The 23,315-nt window shown below is 40.5% G+C and overlaps 1 protein-coding gene across 1 annotated transcript in view; it reads right to left on the bottom strand.

The window, feature by feature from the left end:
* Positions 1–15,886, bottom strand: part of COG6 (component of oligomeric golgi complex 6) — a 55,771-nt gene extending 39,885 nt beyond the window's left edge. Inside the window, exons 1-5 of the mRNA XM_036904910.2 lie at positions 15,654–15,886; positions 13,144–13,287; positions 9,141–9,212; positions 6,014–6,072; positions 1,027–1,138 (exon numbers count right to left, since the gene is read on the bottom strand). Of these exons, the coding sequence (XP_036760805.2) occupies positions 1,027–1,138; positions 6,014–6,072; positions 9,141–9,212; positions 13,144–13,287; positions 15,654–15,806 (540 nt within the window). The 5' untranslated portion in view covers positions 15,807–15,886. The remainder of the gene's footprint in view (positions 1–1,026; positions 1,139–6,013; positions 6,073–9,140; positions 9,213–13,143; positions 13,288–15,653) is intronic.
* Between the last annotated feature and the right edge of the window lie 7,429 nt (positions 15,887–23,315).

The raw sequence follows: 23,315 nt of genomic DNA on the forward strand, positions 1-23,315 counted from the left end.
ATGTCAAATATCTTAAATGTGCAGTGTTCCTCAAACTACAAGGGCAATAAATACTGCTAAGTATTGTACAAAGCAGTGCTCTTGCCTACATTACTCCCCACGCCCAGGCAACTGGCTCCATTCCAGCCGAGGCAGTAAGATACCAGAGACGTCGGGAAGAGCCACTCAGCGGGACCCCACCCCCGTCTGGAGAACGTCCTGCCCTCAGGCCCCACAATGATGACAGAAGGCCTAGTCTGACAGCTCCTCCCAGTTAGGAGATTGAAAGATCCCTTTCTGGAAAAACTGAATGTCTTGGAGGGAAAAAAAAAAAGGAATAAAAGTTCTCTGTGTTTTTTAGCACTTTTCAGTTCTCTGTCAGTTAGCACTTTGAAAGGCTTTTCAGTTCTGGAAAGAGTGGCATAGGTTCAGAAACTAAATGAAAAGGTTCTAGGATAGACAAAAAGTTGTAAAAAAAAAAGTACACGTAATCATTTAATGGCACTATAATGGAAACAGAGGCTGTCACGGAACTGTACCGCCACGGAACTGTACCGCCCGGAACTGTACCTCCCGGAACTGTACCGTGAGCATGAAGGGAAGAGCGTATGTGTGCACTGGGGGAGGACCCAGGGGGAAGAGGCTGAACCTCGGATTTCATGATGGGAAATCAACATAAAACAGGTAACATAATCAGGGCATATTCTTTTTACCTACAGACCCTGGATACAGAGTTTACAAAAGATGCAATCAACAAGGCTGAAAATGGCTGACAAAGGACTCAGAGATGGGGAAGCAGTGATACAGGTTACTTTATAAACCTTATACTCTTTGACTTCTAAAAAAAGTACATATATTGCTTTTGAAGAACGAAAAATAAAACAAATTAAGGTAATTTACAATACACACCTTGTTTTCCAAATTTAAGAATAAATTAAAATCAAACTTCTTCTTAAGATGGGAAAATAAAGCCTTAAAAAAAGACTGATTTCTCTGTATCATCTGTAAGCGCTCAGCCTTAAATGATTACAACAGAAAGCAGGCTACCTCAGTAACAGGTCCTTCTCTTGTTCCTCGGAGGAGGCTCATTTCATCAGAAGTCAGCTGGAACTTGGATAAGAAGGCGTCTGCAACTTGAGCTCTTATTTCTAATCTTTGACTACAATTAAAAAAGAAGCGCATTTACACAGCTTTAGAACAAGTTACAGCTCCAACAGAATTAACTTCTTAAAACAAGTGTGAAAGATTCTCAACACCTCTGACAGCCCTGTTTCTGCCTCAAATGTAAGAAGCTCATCAGGCAGACAGGCGATGAAATTAGCCAATATTGTTCCACTTCAGATACTTGCACACAGTAAAAGGAATTTACTCATTATGTAAAACAAGCTCACAAATAGTCCCTGTATGACAAATTCTCAGCCACTAACATGCACTTGACTTGCTCACCTTGTAAAAACAAGGTTATCATACAGGAGAAAAAAATATGCCCTAAAAAAAAAAAAATCACTAAAAAATTCATTCACTAAAAAATCCTAAGCCTATGAAGTTTTCACACCAAGTACATAACAACGAATATTCAGGTCTATAATTTTTTTATTTTAGATTAGGAACAGAAATCAAGAACACATTTACTAATTCCTTATAAATTCATAAAATCACTTCTCCACTTTCGCCATCCCTCCTTTTCTGTATACTATGGGAATAAAAATGATTTTAAACCATATTATCTGCAAGCTACCTAGACTCGGCTGACGACCAGGACAAGGCATGCTCTGGCCTGGAATGCAATGTCCAAGAACCAGAAGGGCTGAGCAGGATCATCACCTACAGGCACGCCTGGGAATACAAACTCTGAGCAGAAGCACAGCATTCCTGGCCTTTAGAGCTCAGATTTGAAGATAAGTAAATAAAATTGTAAGCATTTCATTAGTAGTACTATTCTACACTCTAGTAACATTCAAATGAGCATGACCAGAACTAAGGACTAACACTGTGTACAGAAGGTCACACCATCTGCCACCTTTTCTTTGTACCCCTCGGTTTAGGTTTACTTCAGTCAAATGCTCCTGTTGAGTAACACAGAGTTAGGGAAGACCTCCAGGTGGCAGTAAGTTCTGCTCATCTCAAATGGAAAGGCGAGTCACCTAATTAAACCTACAGATAAATGGCAAGTGTCCTTAATCATCTAGTGCAGATTCTGAAGTTACCTTGGGTTTTGTTTTACACTCTTACATAAAGCTCCAATCATTATCATACAAGATTTAAAGTAATTCTAAAAAATTTCTTTAAATTCCTTGAGACTACACAAATTACCCATTTCAAAAACCTTTTTGGAACTTCTTTTGAATCCGTCTTTGGAGTCAACTTAATAGACACAAAGGAAAATAAATTTCTTTATAGCTTCATTTTGTTTTAACCAAATCTAGTATTACTCATCTTGATCATACCCCTTACTCATTAAAATTAATTCCAGATAACATTATATTGTTGACTCTATCTAAAAATCAATCCATCAAATAAAGACTTTGAATCAGAGGCTCTATATCTACAAAGTACTTGGTCCAAAAATATATTTTACAACAGCCACACTACCAAAACAACGGTTTGGTATCTCAAGATGACAACTTTTAAAGTAGCAACAAAATAAATTCTAATGTATTATTTTTAAAATATATTACTCTAGTATACTTTTTAAATCATATTACATTAGTTTTACCATATATACTCTTCCCAGGTAAAATTTCATGATCATTCTGATTGAAAGCTACTGTCAGAGAGCCCGGTGATTTGGTTTGGGAGCATCTGTGCAATCGAGTGACACTAATGGGGACCCACCCTATTAAGACCCTAAGCCAGAGGCTGCTGCGACCCGAGGTCCACACCATGCAGACCCTGCCCTCAGCTTACATCACTACTGAAATACGGTATCTCTGGAGGGCTTTTAATCTCTAAATAAAAATTGTATGAAAGAAATGTTAACATAAAACATATAAATGATTAGTATAAATTACAGCTTCAAGAGGTATTCATGTAATCACTCTGTATATTATACAATAGATAAATAAATTAGCAAATAATCACTGCAGGATAATAAAAATGAGGTAGATATATACATATTAACATAAAATGATTTATAAAGCATTTTATAGGTACAAAAAAATAAGTCACAAGAAAATACGTATAGCAACTCCCATTTATTTTTAAAACATACAAACACATAAACAAATGAATTTTTAGGACATGTATTCCTACAAGGCCTAAGTATTTAAAAACAACTATTTAATCTGTCCAATGATTCTTTCAAACCATCTCAGGACATAACTTATGATATGGTGCACTAGTTGATTTTCTTCCTGAAAACATGCCTGTCATATTTTAACTTTATCTTTTAATCTGACCTCCACCAAATAATTTCAAAACAACAGAAGGTTAACAGAAAAAAATGGGCATAAGATATAAACCAAAACAAAAAAATATAAATGGTAGAAGAAAATGAGAAGAATGGTGATTTACTAATATTCAAAGAAATCTGTATTAAAAGTGAGATACTATTTCTGATCTATGAAAAATGCCGACAAGGGTTTAAAAAAGACATTCTCATTTCTGATAAAAGTTCAATAGTAAATAGGGATATTCTTCCTTGAGAGATATGTTTGTATGCATAGGCAATATGCATCAGGACATTTAAAAGTTTGTATCATTTGACTCACTAGTTTACAATTCTAGGAATATATCTTAAGGAAATAATCTGAAATGCACATATGATTTAAAAACATGTACCAAGCCATTATTTTTAGTAATGGAAATAATACAAACATTCAATAATTTTCATATGCTTAAACACAGGTTGGTTCATTCATAAAATAAAACATGATGAATGTCACCACTAAGAAACCTGGTTTTCTAAATTAAGAGACACAGAAAAATGCAAATAAGTGAAAAAAGTAAAACATACTCTGGGAGGAAATACTCTAATAGTGGCTATACCTGGGTGGTGAATTTATATCTGATTTTAATTTTCCTCTCTAAATTTTATACATATCAATGAGACAGGAAGAAAGGAGAGGTCCAAAGCTCCCCTGCCACACACACATGCTTCTGTAGTATACTTTTACATTCAGATTTCAACAAAATAAAGAACTTTATATTTTTGTCTCCAACTTCAAAACCTACAGTAGTTTATAACAAGTACCACAATTAAGATTTTAAATATTAAAAAACAAAACAGTAAGAAATAAAGAGAAAGGATGAGAAAGTAAGTAACACAGCCAAGGGAAGCTATTGCAATTAAGCGCAGAAGAGCTTAGCTTCCTGGCCACCAAAGCTAAGGTGTAAACAAGACGTGCAACGCAGCCTTGCCGACTAGCAGGGAGAACGGAGGGGTGACGCACCTCGATGTCCATCAGAGAGTGCGTGCAGCACTCTTTGTGAATCACTGACTCACCACAACAACCCTGTGACACAGATTTTATTCCCCCTTTTCAGATGTGGAAATTGAGGATGAGGGAGGTTAAGAAATAATTTGGATAGAATTAAAAATCTAATGAGCTCTGACCCAAAATTTAGATTAGAATTCAGGTTTTTGTCTTCAAAGGCTTCATTCTTTCCATTATAACATACTACACCTCAAGAGTAAACAAACATTCACCAGACTATTTTTTCTGAGTCTAGAGAGAAATTCTGGCTGGTGGGGTGTTTACAAGAGACAATAAAATATATAAAGAATAGTGACTGCAATAGTATTAAAAAGTATGGAAATATATTTACATGGATATAGCTTTTTCCTGATTATCAATGAAACCCATCTTCTATCAACTAAATATTAATGGGAAACGTTAGGCTACAGGCTGCAGGTCTGTGAAGGCAATTCTACATGACTTCACCTCCTAGAACACCACCTGTCACGACTGGCCATCTAACCCCGTTGGAGAAATATTCGTGTCATTTATACATCTGTCTCAATAAGAGTATCATATTAAGTGCAAATAAGCCCACAGAATTTCTATTTCTAAAGCTAACTGCTTGTTTAAATTCTGTTAAAAAGAAAAGGTATTATTTTAAAATGGAAAAACAACTCTCTGCCAGCTCCCAGGAATCTATTATCACTTCTGCTACATAATTTTCCTAAAATACTTTCACACAAATATTCAATTGGCACATCATATTTATAGCTCTTGTGATACCAGAAAGTCACAAGTTTCCACTTCCAAAGGTATACCAAGCTAAAATGCTTTCACAGGCTTACTAAAATAATGAATACAACCTTCTTAAATAGTTTTGAGAAGGACAAAGTTCTAATATCACCTCCTGTAGACATTAATCAGAGTCCGATCTATGTTACATGCTCCAATACAATGCTTACTTTTCAGCTTTTGTGTTTCTTTCCTGACATAAGAATAATTTCATTCCATATCCATTCACTCAAAAATTATTTATTTAATCGACAGTGTTAGGCACTGCAGACACACCAAGAGAATAAGAAATTGTCACTGTTCTCAAGAAGCTCATTTTTGTAGGAAAAGAGAAGCAATCAAAACAATGTATTACATGGCTGTGAAAACCACTAAAATACACAAATCTATATTATACTCACCTTCATTCACCCATTTATTCAGTCAACAAATATCAGTACATCTATTTGTAAACTACACAAGAATTTATATAGTCAACAATTACACCAGAGATTAATCAGTTACAAAATAAGAGACAATGATTGTGAAAAAATAAAATTACTTACAATCTGAGAACATCTACAAGTTAAAAAGTAATCCTTTTTAATTCCACAGCAAACAATAAACAACACATTCTCCCCTCCAAAGAGGGAAAAATCCCTCAATCTCAGTATCAAGTTTGATATTCCTATTGTTATATGTTTATTTTACTGCTGGATAACTGCTTAGAACTTTATTATGTTTTATGAATTTTTAATCATGTTTATTATTATTTTGTTTCAACTGATATGGAATTATCTATTATTTTCTTTCCACTTCATCTCCAAATTAATGAAGAGGTGAGTATATAAAGAAAAACTTACCTTTCCGCTTGAAGCTTGGTGGTTTTTACTATTAAATCTTGAGTCTGTTCCTTTGCTGCCTAAAATTACAAATATATTTAACATCAGGACATTTCACTGTGCGATACTTCAGATAACTAATACTGCCACTTACTGGAATGCAGGCCTATAGCAGACGAGATGATGCTCCACAACTCAGAAGTATTAAAAAGGCTCAAGTAATTGAAATTGGCATTTTAAGGCTCATAGACCATCTTTAATAAGAGGAACTCATTCAGAGTCCCCAGTACACACACAATGCTGAGGCTTACATAAGAAAGAAAGATGTCAGGATGCTTGCTGAGCAGTTTAACAGTTCACGATGCTTTTCAGTGACAGAGAGGCACAGGAAGAGCAAGTTAAGGATGAAAAGCCTGATCTCATCACGCACATGCTGCGCTGAGACACCATGAGACCTCTGAGTGGAGGGAGGGAGAAGTGAGGTCACCGTGAGGCTGCTGTGAAATGCGACAAGGATGCCAAATGGAGACACAGGCCTGAGAGTCGGAACGCACAAGCTACCCTCGTCCAGGGCTCTGGTGAAGCCGAGCGCCAGCCCTACTAATGGGCACGGGGCGTCCGACCAAGCTTCATACAAAGCAGTTCTCCCTCCCGCAAGCCAGAGCCAAAGGACCAGGAGAGAAAACCTGAACACCTATTCTATCCAAGGATTAGGCAGAAGTTTATAAAGTGGTTCGAAACAAAGACGAATGTAGCCAGTGAGATTCTCAAAGACCTGCTCACAGGGCAGCCAGCAGCGAGGGGAGCCGGCGGTTGGAGTCAGACGGAGACGCAGGGCCCACGGCCTGAGCCAGAACTACGCATCAATCAAGCCACTAGGAAGTGGAGAGCACTAAGCAGACACATACACACGGTGGAGGGTCAGTGTGTTAGAGAGCAACCCTGAAGATCCTGGGCCACTTTCATGCTGGACATAACAGAGCCCAGCTCCGCTGCTCATGTTTCTAGAACTGCATCAGATCTAGAGCTCACCCCCACCCCTGACACACACACACACACACACACACACACGAGATCTGGGTGCAAACACACACACACACACACACACGAGATCTGGGTGCAAACACACACACACACGCGCGCGCGCGCGCGCGCGAGATCTGGGTGCAAACTCCCAAGCCCCCACCCCCGACACACACACACACACACACACACGCACGCACGCACGCACGCACGCACGCGCGCGCACGCGAGATCTGGGTGCAAACTCCCAAGCTGTCAATAAAACTTTCTATCTTACTGTCCATGTGCATCTGATTGGCAATAACAGCCCCTCCCGCATCTCTAGAGAAGCTAGTTTGAGTCTGTGTTCCTTGCAACCAAATTACGTGCCTAGCAAATAGTAGATATTTTCAAGAAAAATAACTTGAACCCAGACAATTCAGCAGACCAGTCACTTGTAAGGAATGGTGATGGCTCTCCCGGAACTCTTCTGCAACGATTACTCTTTATGTCCAGTAACTTATTCAAATGCTTACCCTTCCTAGTTACTCTACTTTAAAGATCCACTTCCACCCTTATTCTGGCCTTGTGCAATTTTTAAAATATAGTATTTCCTCAGTTCTAAAAGATATTTATATTTTAGTATTTGTGAAAAGGAATCCCTCACAAAGTCAATCTCAACAAATGCTTTCTACCTTCCTTTGTAGCCTCAGTCACTATTAAATTGAGGGTACAGCTTACAAACAAAACCACCGTAATCACTGCAGTATGATACCTGATGTTATGATGTTAGGTAGTCAGATTGTCTGCATATTTCCTGACTCTTCATTTATAAATTGTGGCAGATTCCCAAATGCTCAATAATACTAGTGAAGATTATTATTGTAAAACAATTTCCAACTTACCTTAAATGTTAAGGATGATTATTTCTCATTAAATAATAAACATATACCTCTAAATGTAATTTATCCAAGGAAAACCACAGCCAAAAGGATAAGCCAAAGCATATAAAAAAGTTAACGCTGAAATTTCTAAATGTATCTTACAGTAATAGTTATTTTTTAAATGTCCCAAAGCCAAAGTATTTTAGAAAATGTTAACAACTTAGTCCCATGTATAATAGCCTGCAATGAAAAAGGGTTGGGGGGACACTCTAAGAAACATTTTTCTTTATGAATAAATTGAAAATGTTATTCTAGAGTTGACGGTATAAGTGGGAACTATTAAGAGTCCAATGACATTATATCCAGACAAATTAGTGCCAGTGGCTGAACACAACTTCCAAATTTTTACTCTAATTCCAACTAATCTAAGAATCAAAAATGAATGTAAACAATAGGCAATATAAAATATTCTTTAATATTCAACTTAAAAAGCTATCAGGGGATCTTCTGCAAGTGATAAAGATGTTTTACATCTTGATTATGGTGGTTGTTTCGTGGGTACATAAAACTGTCAAAATGAACTGATTTCTATGATTTAAGTGGATGCAGATCCTGCAAGCAGCCCACGATTACTCTGTGAACATGTATAGATTAATGATTCTTCCTGGGTCACCATAGTGGTCAACAGTTCAAGGAGAAGCTGACAGGTGTAAGCTGGGAATAAAAGTGTGCAGGTTGTATACATAATCACGCTGATTCTTAGGAGTAATCTATTCTATTCGCTACTCCGAAATTACATGAATGAGTGTAATTAGGTTGAAGGCTAACTAACTCTGAAGCCAAACTAGAGGTCTGGAACTGCTCTAATAAATGGACCTAACATTATACATATTTTCCCAAGAATTTTTTCAGGCTGGGCATGATATTTAAGCTGCGTCTTATATGGTACAACTTTAGTGTGGACTTATTCCAAAGGCCTTATACTATGGAATTCATTCCTGCTGGATTTATGGCATTGAGAAGTTCATCAAATTCTACAGTGAGCTCTGTAGTACTGGTTGGATCAAAATACAAGGCTCTGGAGTTACCTCAACAATATTAGTAAACCCATCACCCCAAGAAACACTAAGACATTTGTAGTTAAAAAAGATAAGTATAATGGGAATGCTCAAACTTCCTGCAAGGCATGACATCTCAGAGAGCATGTCTGGAAGCTGACTCTGTGCCATCAACTATGCTGAAATCCAGCCACTACACAGTACCTGGAGGCGACTCGTCATGTCCTGGCAACAGCTGCTCATTGCTTGCACATCTTCATTTATACTTTCAAGTTCCTGGAAAGGAGAAAATAGCATCAAGTCTTATATATATTGTTAAAGGTATTTCTCTTCTCTTTACTAAATCCTTACTTGCATCTCATGAATTATTTTTGCCAAAGCATGAGAAAAGATGCCATGTTTAAGGTTGGAAATGATTTAAGAATCACATCCAGTGTTAGAAAAGATGTAAAGGAATCAGCATATTCTTCTCAGAGGGTATGGCAACAGGAAATGGCAAATGCTTTGGAAATATATTTAATATCTCTTTATTCAGTATATCTAATACTAAGAATTTATCCTAAGGAATTAATCAGGTAAGTGTACAAAAATATACATAAGGTGATCACACAGAGTTGCCTAAAACAAATGGAAAATGTGAAATATTAGGTCAGACAATGGAAATCTGTGTGTACATTAACAATGATAATGTGTGTGCATATATGTTTGTTGCTATGGAAAGATGTACATATAAGGTAAAAAGAAAGTTATAAAACAACTCATATAATACTCTTTTAACTTTTTAGAAAACTACACATCCATGTGCAGAAGAGCACAGGAGAGGACACACAGTAAAATACTGGCAATAGTTACTTTACTTCTGGGTGATAGAATCTGTTCCATTTCTGACCTTGTTGTCTAACTTTTATATAATTAATTATTTGTAACAATTAATACAAACAAGTAAATTTGAAAACCCAGTAAGCTAAAAAGAGTGCCTCCTCTATCTTGCTGAAAATCATCACATATTAGAGCCAAAAATTCGATCATTTTCTCAGCAACATTCTCTCCCTACATACTTCCGCTTCCTGCTCCCTCCACATACACGAATGGAATTTAAGGGCACTAAGTTCTATCATTTATACCCCTTCATGTGTTATCTATTTCTTTTTTGCTACCCAAACAGCTACTATTTAAGTTCAGGTTGTTATTCCTCACATGGACTGATTAAAAAAAGGTCTCTGAGGCTCTACACTCTACCAAACTATCCCCTAGTCTTTACTGAACCGATGAAAAGATACGAAAACCTGGTATCACAAGATCACATGTAACTTCATACTACAGTATGACTTCTTCCCCCAGTTCAGGGTCATACAATAGAACGGTGCTCAGGGGAGGAAAGTTTCAGTGGCAGACAGCAGGCAACCCCTTTCAAAACAGTCTAGACCTCCAAGTAGAAACATGAGTTTTATGAGGGGATGGGCCAATCAGAGGGCAAGAAATAAGAAAGCAGCCAAGCTAGGCTACAAACAAAATGTGAGGATAAACCAGATTTACAAAGTCTGAGTATGGGCATAAATCTTAGATCCAGAATTAAGAATCTTCCCCTTCTCTCAATAAATACTTTTATAAAAGTCCTATTACCAGGTATTTTCAAATGTTACCTTCTATATTTTACTACAAATAAGGTAAATCAAATTATTAAACTAAGTCCTAAAATGCTTTAAGGTGAACAGTAAAAGAAGCATGATTTAAAATATCAGTATCTGCAATAGCACATATCTAAGCAAACTAATTTCACCATTCCCTTATCTCACTGTGTAACCTAATAAGAAAGCATTGTAACATGACCAGCCAGCTGGCTCAAGAGTAAGTACTCTAATATTTACTTTAGCTACCAAAATATACTGAATGGGTTTGATCTGTAAAATAATAGAAATTAAGTCTCTTTATATGACTTAAATGCTAAGGTTTTCTAATTGTAGTTCAATGGCTTTTACGTTACTTATAAAGTCCTCATTTGAACTTGGAGCAAACTGCCTTTTTTTCCCAATGAAATAAAATTGTGTATGATAAAGTTTTTCTAAACTCTTTATTATGGAACATTTTTAAAGATACCCGAAAGTTGAGACAGTGTGAACGCCTGTGTACATATCACTCAGTTCCGCAGTTATAAACTCATGACCGCTGTTCCGTCTCTCGCTACCCCTTCTATCTCGCCTCCCATCCACCTTCTCCCTCCACCAAAAACCGAATTATTTTTGAATTCAGATATCGTATCACTTTGTTGTATCAGCATGTACTTCTAAGAGGACTCTTAAAAACGGCATTTTCACATCTAAACATTTAACAATAATCTTAATATCAAATTTCTAGTCAGTGTATAAATTTTGCCAATTGTCTCAATTTTCAAATAATTTGTTCAATGTTGAAACCACAGTGTTGTTTATATGAAACCATCATAAGACTGTATATCAATGATATTGTAATTTAAAAAAAGGAAAAAAGTAATAATTTGTTCAAGTTGAGAAAAAAGATTTAAAAACAGCAACTAGTTGGTACTTTTTTTTTTAATCTACAGATTCACATTCATCCCTATTTTTCGTCCCCCCTTTCCTACAATGTATTTGTTGATGGAACGAGTTCATTTGCCCGTACAGTTCCGTACTAGCTGACTGCACCTCTGTGACGTTAGCATACTCCTCTGTCCCCAGGGTTGCCTGTAAGTTAGCAAATGAATCTGGAAGCCTGATTAAACTCTGGCACAAATTCTTCCCAGGTGAAGTCGTGTACTTTCATGAGGAGTCGCAAATGTTTGTTTCTCTTTCTGTGAGGTGACCAACCAGTGATGACCAATGACTAAATCAGTGGTTCTCAAAAGGAGCAGTTTTTGCCCTGTTGAGCGTTTTGCCCTGTTGAGTGCCCCCCAGAGGGACATTCCAGTGTCTGGAACAACTTGGGGAAAGGTACTGCTACTGGATCTAGCGGACAGAGGTCAGGGATGCTGCTCAGTGACCAACACTGCAGAAGACAGTCCCCAACGATGATGTGGCCCAAAATGTGAACAGCACCAAGTTTAGAAACCCTGACCTAGATCCATAAATACACAAATTGCTGCAAAATCTTCTAATCTTCTAAATATATCATGTCTTCTCTATCAGATGGAATGTTTCTGTAAAGAGAAGCCTCCCTCAACAACTATGTATTTGGTATAAAAGACTGGATAAATGCTTGACTCCTTCGTCCTATCTGGCAGCTTTCTAAATGAGTTTTCCCTTATGTCCATCGCAGATAACCAATGAAGTTTGTTTTAGTATTATTATGAATTCACGAACTTAAACATGTTTGAAATGTTTGGTCCACTGAGTAATTGTTATTGATGCTACAATCGTCCTATCTTTGATCAGTGGAAGCCTCTGCATATCAGCTCTAAAGTTCCTTTGTCACTTTACCAATCATCTTAGATAGTTTCATTGCTTTCTGATATTGATAAAATTGTTCCTTTCAGTGGGAAATAGCGACTCTTTGCTACCATCTTTTTCTATTTTTATGAACACTATCAAACTTCCCTTTCAACCTTGTAGATTATTAGCCTTCAGGCAATGAATTACTATTAAACATAATCAGTTTTTATTAAGTACTCATTGAACCCATGCATTATACTTCCATTCGACTTACAAAGAAATAACTATGTAGTGTTAACATAATTAACAAAATTTTACACAATAAATAAATAATAAACGAAGTTCCTTTTTACCCTATGGTAAGTACACTGCTCACTCTAGTATGATGAATCATTATTTATGCACTGAAGGAATTGATCTTATTCAATCTGAAAATGTCATTATTTAGGATGCACTGAGTAAAGTAACTCAATCTTAATTAATCTCCAATGGAGAAGCGGTTATCCAAGAGAGGTTTATTCAATGAGGGAATATTCCACTGGAAAACCATTCAGAGAAATGTTTTTTGTTGTTAAAAAAGCTAAAATTTCTAACAGACTATTCTAGAAGAAATGTTTCAACTTTCTATGCAGCAACATTAGTGGGGGTCACAGATCAGAGATCACATGAATTTGAAGACCTTATGCTTCTGGAGTAAGTAGTTAAATTTTCTATTTGAACATGGTATATGAATAGCAAACATATCAACCCAATTCATATAAATATTTAGCACAGGGACAGGCATGCAGTAAATTCTCAGTGTTAAGTACAAAGAGTTTACATACTTCCTTCACCTCCTTGAAAATGCTCACAAATTCTTCATTGATGGCTAAACTTCTGCGTTCAATATCTCCACGTAAATTTCTTCGAGTCCGCAAACTATTTTCAACAAAAAAGGTTGAAAGTGCCTTGAGAGCTTCCAACATCTCCTGCACAATTGAGAACAGAAGAAAATTATTGGGACCAATTTTCGCATGTTTTCCTAATCTCAAGCCTAAATTTATTAAAATCATTCTCAAATGATTTGTTTCCAACAAACAATCAAAAAAAATTCTGGATAACGTTCACATTACTGAGCAGTAAACTTACTTCTGAAACAGAGAATATACTTACTTGTGTACTGTGGCATATATACTAGGTTATTCATTGCAGAATAGTTTGGAATGGTATAGACTGGAAATAACCTTAAAGTCCATCTAAAAGGAACTGGTTAAAGAAATGATATATCCGTTTTTGAAAAGGTGAAAATTCTCTATGTACTTACATAATATGAACTTTAAGATACAGGAAGTGAAAGAGCAAGGTATAGGAACAGTTATACCAACAAGTATTAAAAATAAAGAGGACTTCATACATGCATATTTACTGGCTAAAGCATAAACTATCTCTGGGAGGATGCATGGAAGAGGTAAGTACCACCTGCAGCCTTCAGGCTAGGAGCAGAGTGAGTGGGAGCCGCGCTTATAGGAAGGCCTCTCTCTAAGGTGACTTCCGAACTGAGGCCTGAGGGATAGGAGAGAGGCATCCCTGGATGCAAAGCCTTTCACAGGCAGAAGAAACACAGTAACCAGACCCAAAAGAAGCAGGAAGGCCAGGGTGATTGAAGCTGTAGGAACCACAGGAGGTTTTAAGCAAAGCAGTAATGTCCTGTGATTTTTACTTTCAAAAGGTTATCCTGACTTCGTGAGAATGGACAGTAGGTGGGAACAAGAAAGGAAGCCAGCAGGTAGGAAGAAACTAAAATAACCAAACAAGGCTTGATAGTGATTTAGACCAAGACAGTTCTAAGTCAGATGAAAAGGAGAGGAGGTATTCCAAAAAAAGGCAGGGCCTATAAAGGATTTATTAATGGACTGCATGTGAGATGAGAAAAAAATGAAAGACATCAAAAATTTATACACTTCCTGCTTGTGTGGGTAAACGGTGATGTTCTTTACTATCAGAAAGCAAAAGTTTTGGACACTGAGTTTTTATGATGTAGACCAGGTATATCCAGTGGAGGTGTCACCTACACAACAGGAGCCCAGCGGAGATGTCAGGAACAGGCTGATACATCTGCAAATCATCATGCTTTTTGCTACTTAAGACCACGAAAGTAACAAGAGTTCTCCTACAGAGAGAATATGGAGAGAGCACAGGGGCCCAAACCCAGGATACCCCATGGTACCCTAAATCCTACAAGTTCCTACACCTCAACTAAAAAATGAATTCTAACAGGCTTACCTTTCCATGTTTCTCTTACAATGTTATTTTGAAATATGGGCTGGACTGACAAAAAAGGTAAAGCTTTTCAGTATTTAAGAGAGAGCAAACATATCTCTACAACTACAAATATTTATTGTACAAAATAAAATAAAATAAAACGCCATTTCTTTGACTGTAGCTTTAAAATGCCCTAGACACTGGCTCAAAGTAGTAGTCAGTAAATGCTTAATGAACAGACTCCGGTGCAAATCACAGCTCCACCAGTCGCTAGTCAGATGTCTTAATCTAAGTACACTTTTCCCCGCACCTTATTCTTCTCACGGGTAAAAAGGAGACAGCGTTATCTACATCAGAGTAACTGTATTAAGTAAGATAATAAATGTCGGTGTTGGACACATTAAACAATAAATTGCACGGTGAAACTGACATGTAATAAGGGTCTGTGAGTGCCGGGCACTGTGCTGAGAACTTAGATGGATGCTTGAACCCTCCCCACCGCTGGCAGTATTCCCAATTTAGAAGTGATGCGGCACAGGCGCCGAGGGGTTAAGGGGCTTACGGAGAGCGCCGTCAACTTGGTGGTTCTACCGAAGAAGCCTGTCGTTCTGACTTACTACAATACTTTTTACGCACAAATCCTTCTTGGCGGCCTATTTTCTGTTACCTGCAGATTCACCTATAAAATCCTCTCCCTTCTACATGCATTTCTAACGGTACGCTGGCATGACCCATCTACCTAGCGACTCAACGGTGCAGAAAAGGTGCTAGACAGGAGCTGGGCGCGCAGGGCCCGCACATCGCAGACACCTGCCAACACCGGCGGCGACGGCTTCGTGGGGGCCCGAGCGGGCGGCGCTTGCTTCGCCCTTTTTCCCCGGTGGAGCTGCTCGTCCGCCTCGCCCTCCGGCCCGGGCTCCCCGCCAGCAGGGGCCCCGCCGCCCGGTCCCAGACCTGGGGCCTCCGAGGGGCAGGTGCTTTCCGCGGAGGGGCCTCCGCTTCTCGCGCGCCCCGGCCGGGCGACGAGTCCCTGCGCGCGGGGACGAGGGGCGAGGGAGAGGGCGCCGCCCGACGCGCCGCCCGTGGCCGGTACCTTGTCGTTGTCCAGCCGCGTCTCCAGGATCTTACGCAGCTTCCGCGACAGCGGGTTGCTGGTCGGCGCCGCGGTCCCGCCGGCCCCAGGGCCGAGGCCGTTGGCGGCCCCGGCTGCGGGAACAGCGACCACCTCCCCGCCGGCCTCCGCCATCGCGCCGCGCGACCCGCCCCCCGCCAGACCCGGGCCGGCAGCGCCGCAACTGCGCCTGTGCGCCGCGTGCCGCGCATGCGCCCGGGCGCCGGAAGACGGGGACCTGCCGCCCCCGCCCGCGGGAGGAAGCGCGGTGGTGCTGCCGTCCTCGGGAGGTGGGGCCGGGAAGAGGAGACTCACGCGAGACTTACCCCGCGGGATCCGGTCGGCTGGCGAGGGGCGAGTTCAAGTTCACGGAGTTACGGTGGGGAGGCGGGTAAGGGGCCACGACAGAAGACCGCCTCGGGGATAGCGGCCCGTCGTGGAGACGTGTCAGTGATTCTGCAACATTAAAAATACTCCAGAGTTTATAAAATGTCCATATTTACTCATGCTAGGTGAAGTAAACAGTGTCAGACTATAGTTTCGGATATAGTTTTCTTTTTTTTAATAGAGAAATGTCACCATATCTAAAAATAAAGGGCGGAACCAGTCCCGGTGGGGGACAGGCAGACGCAGAGGCCGAAGGCGCGGGGCCCTTCCCGGGGGCGGGGCCGAGAGTAAGCGACACGACGGGACGAGAGGTAGGTTCCCAGAAAGTCTGCGTTACAAACGTTATTGTTTCTTTTCTCAGTATTAAAATTTTCCAGCAGAATGAAATGTCTGAACCCCTTGCAAAGTATTTTTCTGACACTAACCACTTTGACTTTGTCCTTAGTGTGCCTTACGCCCTATCTGTCCAAGAAAGCTGTGACCAGCACCCCTTGGCCAGTGGAAGGAAGAGGGCTCAATAACAGAAAAAAACACCATTAAGACACAACATCCGGGCACGAAGTCAGTAAGAGATATGCAGGACTTGGATGCAGAAAGTCTTAACGTGCTGCTGAGGGGATGTCAAACTTGGGGAAATGAGGAGATTCATGTGCTCTTCAACAGGAAGACTCAATATTGTAGAGATACTGTTCCTCTTGAATATATAAATTCAAATTCAAGGACCAAAATTAACATATCAAAGGTATGCCATAATTGTGCAGATACACGTAAATAAATTTTAACTGTAAAACAACGTCTTGTAGCGTTTACAAATATGCACAATCAGAATAAATGACAATGATAGTGGCCAAAGGGAGGGGAGTCCCAAAAGATTACATATTCTATGATTTCATTTTTATGAAATCTCCAGAATAGGTGAATGTTTACAGAGACCGAAAGTAGACCAGTGGTTCTGGTGGAGAGGTTACTGGGAGGAGTGAATGGGGAGTGACACCTCATGGGCACAGGTTTGTTTTGGGGGTGATGAAAATATTCCAAATCTAGATTACGGTGACGGTTACATAGCTCTGTGAATATACTGAAAACCACCGAACTGTCTGCTTTAAAGGGTGCAATTATATGGCATGTGATTTATATCTCAAAGTTGCTTGTTTAAAAAAGGGAGAGGTAAATAGACAAAGCTTTAAAGTGATAAGAAAACACTTAACATACTAAGTTTTTTAAAACTTAATCGAGCTCCAATTTAGAGAGTTGTGCAAACATCACTCTAATCTACTTTTAGGGCATTTTCACCATTCCAAAAAGCAAGCTTGCGCCCAGCCGCAGCCACGCCCAGTTCCCATCCCTCTGTGGCCTTCTCAGACACAGGATGCCTCCACAGCACCACCGCCAGTGCTGTGCTTGGAGACAGTGTTGCTTAAACCTTGACCCTTCTTGGAACTCTCCACTGCCTATGGCTTTGTGTCACTTTCCCTTGTTCCAAAGCCTAGGTTGGATGCTTCCCCTTGGCAGGGCTTAGGTAATGGATTGGTGCCTATTGCCAGGGAAGCTGAGAAAGAGGACGATCACTTGAAAATATGAAGAATTGATTCAAATACTATGCAACGCCCATTCCCATACATACATACATAAATCCCTCCATCCACCACAGTCTCTCCCTTTAGTCAGGCAGTATGAGCATGTACTCTTCTCATACTTAGCTTAAAAAGAATGTTTTTGCATAATATAATTCAGTTTATTCACCACATAACCAAAACCCCACTTACCTTATCCCTTAAGGAACAGCCTAAAATTTAATGTTTTTCTGCTCTGTTCAAAGTCAGATCTTTCTCTAGTTTTTTCTAATTCTTTCCCCAATACCATATAACGTATGGACTGAATTGTAATGTAACCACCAAAAACCCCTCCTGTGTAAAGTGGTATTCAAGGAAGAAGACAGACTAGGAAGCAGGGTTACATGGCATAACTTTCTTTCTGCAAGTGTCACAAAGCTGGTTTTGGAATATATGATTTCTACCCTTTCCATGACCCCTTTGCCTGCAGCCAGCACGTAGCTGCCCCAAGTCCTCTCTGGTGAAGTGCCCCAAGTATCCTGCGGAATGAGCCTGTGCCTTTGATGGTCTGGCTGTACTTCCCTTTTAGTTTTTCCCCAGGGCGTGGGAAGCCTGGGAAGCATTCAGGCGACTCTCTAGGCTGTGTCCTTAGCCCTTCTGCCAGGGTCAGGATCGGTCACTTGCACAGCCACCTAGCCCCCTTGTCTGTCTGCTCAGGGTCACCAGGAATCGCATCGTCCAAGGCAAGGTGACCCTTTGCTACTCCTGGTACAGGTTCTCTTTCCCGGGGCCCTAATCACAACACCTAAGCTCTGCAATAACAGGCACCTATACTTGTATTTTCAGAAGGCAGAAGTTTAAGCAACGAAGAACTCCAGAGGCAGCCGCAGTGGCCGTGGCGCCAGACTTCTGGAGATGAGAGTTCTCCACGTGGATAAGACAGTGAGAGGAGCCTTCCTCACCCTGCCCCCACCCTTTGTTCCTAGATCATAGACTTTGGCTATGCTAGAAATGGGACAAATGCTGATCTTTCAGGATTTAGAGAATAGCATGCAACCTAAGCTTAGGAGGAGCCATCTCTGGCTGCTGGAGTCATGAGGCATGAATAGCTTCTGTCCCTATTTTGTATGCTGCTTCATAGCAGAATGCTTCTTTCCATAGATATTACATTCTTCATTCACTGTAAAGTGATTTTTCAGGGAAGAAGCAATGTTGCATGCAAAATTAGGTGGTAAATAAAGCATTTAGTAAGCCAATGGGTGGTAGAAAAAGAAGGCAAATTCAAATATGATGCCAGTTCACTTGAACAAAATATCTCTCTGTCCATGAGGAATGAGACCAAATTATTCAGTGGCTGCTAGTCTCCCTGGGGTGTGTTAATATACTGGAGACTCAGGTTTGGCTGCAGCTGGCAAATTGGGCACTCGGCAGGTGAAAGGAAATCCATGTTTCTGAGTCTGTGTTCTTGTCTCCATTTTATTTTGTTCTTGGGCCCAAATGAGCAAACATGGGGGTGGTTAGGAAGGAGGATGCCCGATGCTCACAGAGCTGGTTGTTCTGTTCATCTGATCATGTATCAGAGTTTTGGAGTCACAAAGCAACAGACAGGGTGATTGACTGGAAGGGTCTGAAGGCACTGATAGGGCTGAAGGGAAGGCTAAAGACCCACCTGGGGACCAGCAGCAGTAGAGGATTTCAGGAGCTGCAACACTTGGTGGTGGTTAGGACTTTCCCACAGGCACTTTTTTCTGCCTTTGCTTGACATTCAAAGCCTTGGAGGGAGTCTACTTTTGCCACATGCCCACCCACTGGTCAGGACACCAGGATTTATGATCCCCTGCTGACAGCACACGACACCAGAGAGGTGATTCTGGTCAACATAATAACCATAAATTTGTGGTCTGTGAGGCAGATAAGGAAGTAATCTATACAAGAAAGGTGCAAAATCTGGCTAGTAAAGATAGTAGAGAGATTAGTTACACCATCAGCACACAGAACTACTGGGGCTGTTCCACAGATTTCAGTTAATTTTGAGCAGACAGCAGAGATTAATTGCAACTGAGTGGGGTGGGCACAAGGTGCCATGCACCCAAATTAGGCAACTATATTTATGAAGGAGTGGAAGTAAGAGTTGTGTCTGAAGTTGTAGTCAAAATAAAATGGCTAAGAAGAAGCCAGATGATATTGTCTGCAAAAAAATGTAAGGACTTGAACAACCTCCTTTCTCTATGAACCAGCTTGGGGTATTAACAGGCAGCTCAAGGGCAATTATTCTGTAAATTGACCCTAGATTCCAGGTCCCTATCCATAACCATTAGCCATCACTTGAAATTTTTTGAGTGAAGGAAGACGTGATAATGACTCCAGGAAGGAGTAAAACGCAGCTGAGAGAAAATAAAGTCAAATCCTCAGAATCAATCAATTTATACATTTTAGAATGGTGTGGGCAAATCCAGGTGACCACAGGTGCAGAAAATAAATGAAAAAGAAAATGGGAAATCTGAACAATATAAAATCATCTGAAAAATGCATGTTGCCTTTTAAAATCTGACAAAGTCGCAATTTATAGTGTTTGTATTGTGATTTTAATGCAACATTTCCTGGTAAAATTTTAACAGTATTTATAAGTTTAAATAAGTCAGCTTTATGGATTTATTCAGACTTATGTATTGATTTGAGCCAGAGGTGGCCGCCAACTCTGCAGGCTCCCTGGAACGTCGCGGAGAGCAGCTCCCTGAAAACCCGCAAACGGGGGCTCCCTCAACCCCTCAGCGCCGCGGGGCACCCAGCTGCGTGTGAGAGGCACCATGTGACCCCGAAATGTGGGCTGTGAGGAGCCAGCATCAGTCCACAGAGTAAATTTTAGTCATGCTTAGTTTCTTCTATTTCGAAGATTAAAAATTAGAACCAGAGGGAGTATTGACATCTTCTCACAGCCCGGCACCTTCTCTTACACACCTCCCGGGGTTTATGCCCCACTTTGGAGAACACTAGGGTAGAGAATAAAGTCCATAGAGCTGTCCCTGGCCTCCAGGTACTCTGTCATTTGATGCCAGCCCCTCTGAGACGAGATCCCTGCAGCTCACTGTGGCCCTGCGTTTGTTGTATGCTGCCCCCCAAGCACCCCAGGCCCGTGTTTGCAAACATGCCCAGTGTGCACCCATCCCCCGCTCCCACCCACCCGGAATGCTGTCCCCACTTGATCCCTGAGTCTCCACCCAGGCTTCTCCCTCGTGAAGCTTCTTCCGTCTGGGCGCAGTCCCTTGTCCCTTCATCTGAACCACGTGCTGTAGAACTGAAAGGTCCTCTGTGGCAGTTCATCTGCTGCCCGATTCATGAATCACATAAAAAAACCAATTAGATCTTCAGATGTACTTGGTTGAATTGCTTTTTAACGCTCCTGTGTTCACTCAGTCCTCTTCCCTGTTTCATTTTGCCCAGTGTAATGGAAACGAAATGAACTAACCCGGAGTCCAGCAACCTACCGTGCAAGCTTTCTGAAAGTGTCGATCTTTTATCCTGGGCACAGACGCACTAAGTCTCTTAAGAGTGTGAAGTAGGGAGATCCATGTTAAACAGGAAAAGAGAAAAAGACAGTAAGGGAGGGAGAGATGGAGGAAGGAGAGGAAAAAATGGAAAGAAAGCAACAAAATGCTCCCTGTGTGACTTTTCCTGCTGCCCAGTTTGGGGAGTCTCTGATCCAGTGGTCTTTCAAGGTGTGGTTCCTCCACCGGAAACTTCAGCATCCCCTGGAAACTTGTGAGCAGTGCAGATTCTCAGGCACCATCCTAGACACACGCAATCAGAAACCCTGAGGGGAGGCCCAGCAAACCGTTTAAACAAGTCCTCCAGGTCCCACCACTATGTTGTACATCTGCAGCCAATATAATATTGTATATCAATTATATTTCAATAAAAAAAAGTAAGTCCTGTACATGTCTCCGGTACCCACTAAAGTGTGTATTCTACTGCTCTGGGTTTTTAATGAAGTCATACCCACGTGGCAGGCACTGAAGAGAAGTTTCATCTCTACAATATTTTTGTTCACTCTCTGATTCTTACAAACCTAGAGAGGTGGTGCAATATATATGTATATATACATATATATATAAAGTGGAAGTTGTATAATGGATATTGCATCCTGTCTCATCAATTTCCTAGCTGATAGTAAGACACCTTGAGGTTAAAGAATATGTGTTATTCACCTGTATACCCCACTGCAAAAATTAGTATAATGCCTTACACAATCAATAAGTATTTGTTAAGGAACAAATAAATAAACTGTTCTCTTATAAAAAGCAATCTTTCTGTTTGGAATTTACAAGCTCATCAAGTTAGGGTTGTAGATCTTTAATGTTCTGTGGGTACATGTTCACCTGATGTTAAAACATGATGTGTTGATAGCTTAAATATAGTAGAAGATAATTACGGCAATCTAGAAAACAATCCAAATTAAGTATCCTACTAATTAGAGGTCAATAGCATCATTTTCCTATACAAAGGAAAATGAGATTCTCATTTCCATCCCATGTCCTAAAGCATATTCAGTTAATCATGGTTGATAACATATTGATATCAAGATTATCATGCCTTTAGGTAAAAATCTCAGAAAATTTTATGTCTTTCCTGGCAACCTAAAACAAATTTATGGTGGTCAGAAAATTGGAAAATATTTACTAATAACCATCCTACTAGAAAAAGCACATTACATTCTATTACGGAAACATGATGAATTTTGAGAATGCCAGGAAACAACATAAAATCAAACACAGACAGTTGAAAGCGATTTATTGCATGATCACAGATTTATGGCCTAGTTCATCAGTATTTGAATTATACATATGAGCTCAGTTGTTAAACCATTTCTCTACCAACTACAAATGAATATTAATGAGAAATTCCATAGTGTTCAGCAGCAAGCATTCCGTCACTGTAATCATGGATTTTCATTTTAAATATTAATGGAAGCCAATCTTTTGGCAGCTTAAAGTAGTGGTCCCACAGAAGCAGTGAGACCTGAGTCAGGTGAGACTCTATCATAGGGGACCGGACGGCAGGGCTTGTGCCCAGTGACTGGTTTGCAGAATTTGAGCTGCGCTCCGGCAATGGGCATGTGCTTAAGAGAGATCACTGCTTCCTAGCGAATAGCTGAGCCCTGCGGTAGTGTTTTCCAGCTTTGGGCCAGTCTGTTTAAAGAGCTGTTTATGGAGTGCATCATTTTGAGCAAGAAAGTCAATCATGAGGCCAAGGAACAGGGCCACCAAAACCAGCAGACGCTTTCTGCCTGGAGAGGGAAGGGCAGGAAGAAAAGACCGATGAGGGGCAGTCGGCGAGGAGCCACCTTTGTGAAGTTCCAGCATTTCGGTGTGAGAGGCCTAATGAAACATGGACTGTGTTTTTGAGCCCATCTCTACTCTTTCCACCTAAAGGAGGAAAAACTGCGTGCTCTAATAATCTCAGAGGACAGAAAACAGGTTTTTCATGAAGAGATTCTTCAATCAAGATGAGATGACTCCAAAGCCTAATTAATAGACACGTTTTGAACAAAAATATACAGATCCTGTCACCCTAGCAGGGCCCCAAACGTGACCCCATCCCTCTTTGGGGTCTCGGACCTTGAAAACATCACAGATGGCAGCGATATACAAGGAGAAATCCTCTCTTTATCCTGCATAACTCCAGGCTGGCTCCATGGAGTCCTGTT

Source organism: Manis pentadactyla, chromosome 2 (genome assembly GCF_030020395.1).
Source record: "Manis pentadactyla isolate mManPen7 chromosome 2, mManPen7.hap1, whole genome shotgun sequence".
In the NCBI taxonomy this organism is placed as follows: Eukaryota; Metazoa; Chordata; class Mammalia; order Pholidota; family Manidae; genus Manis; species Manis pentadactyla.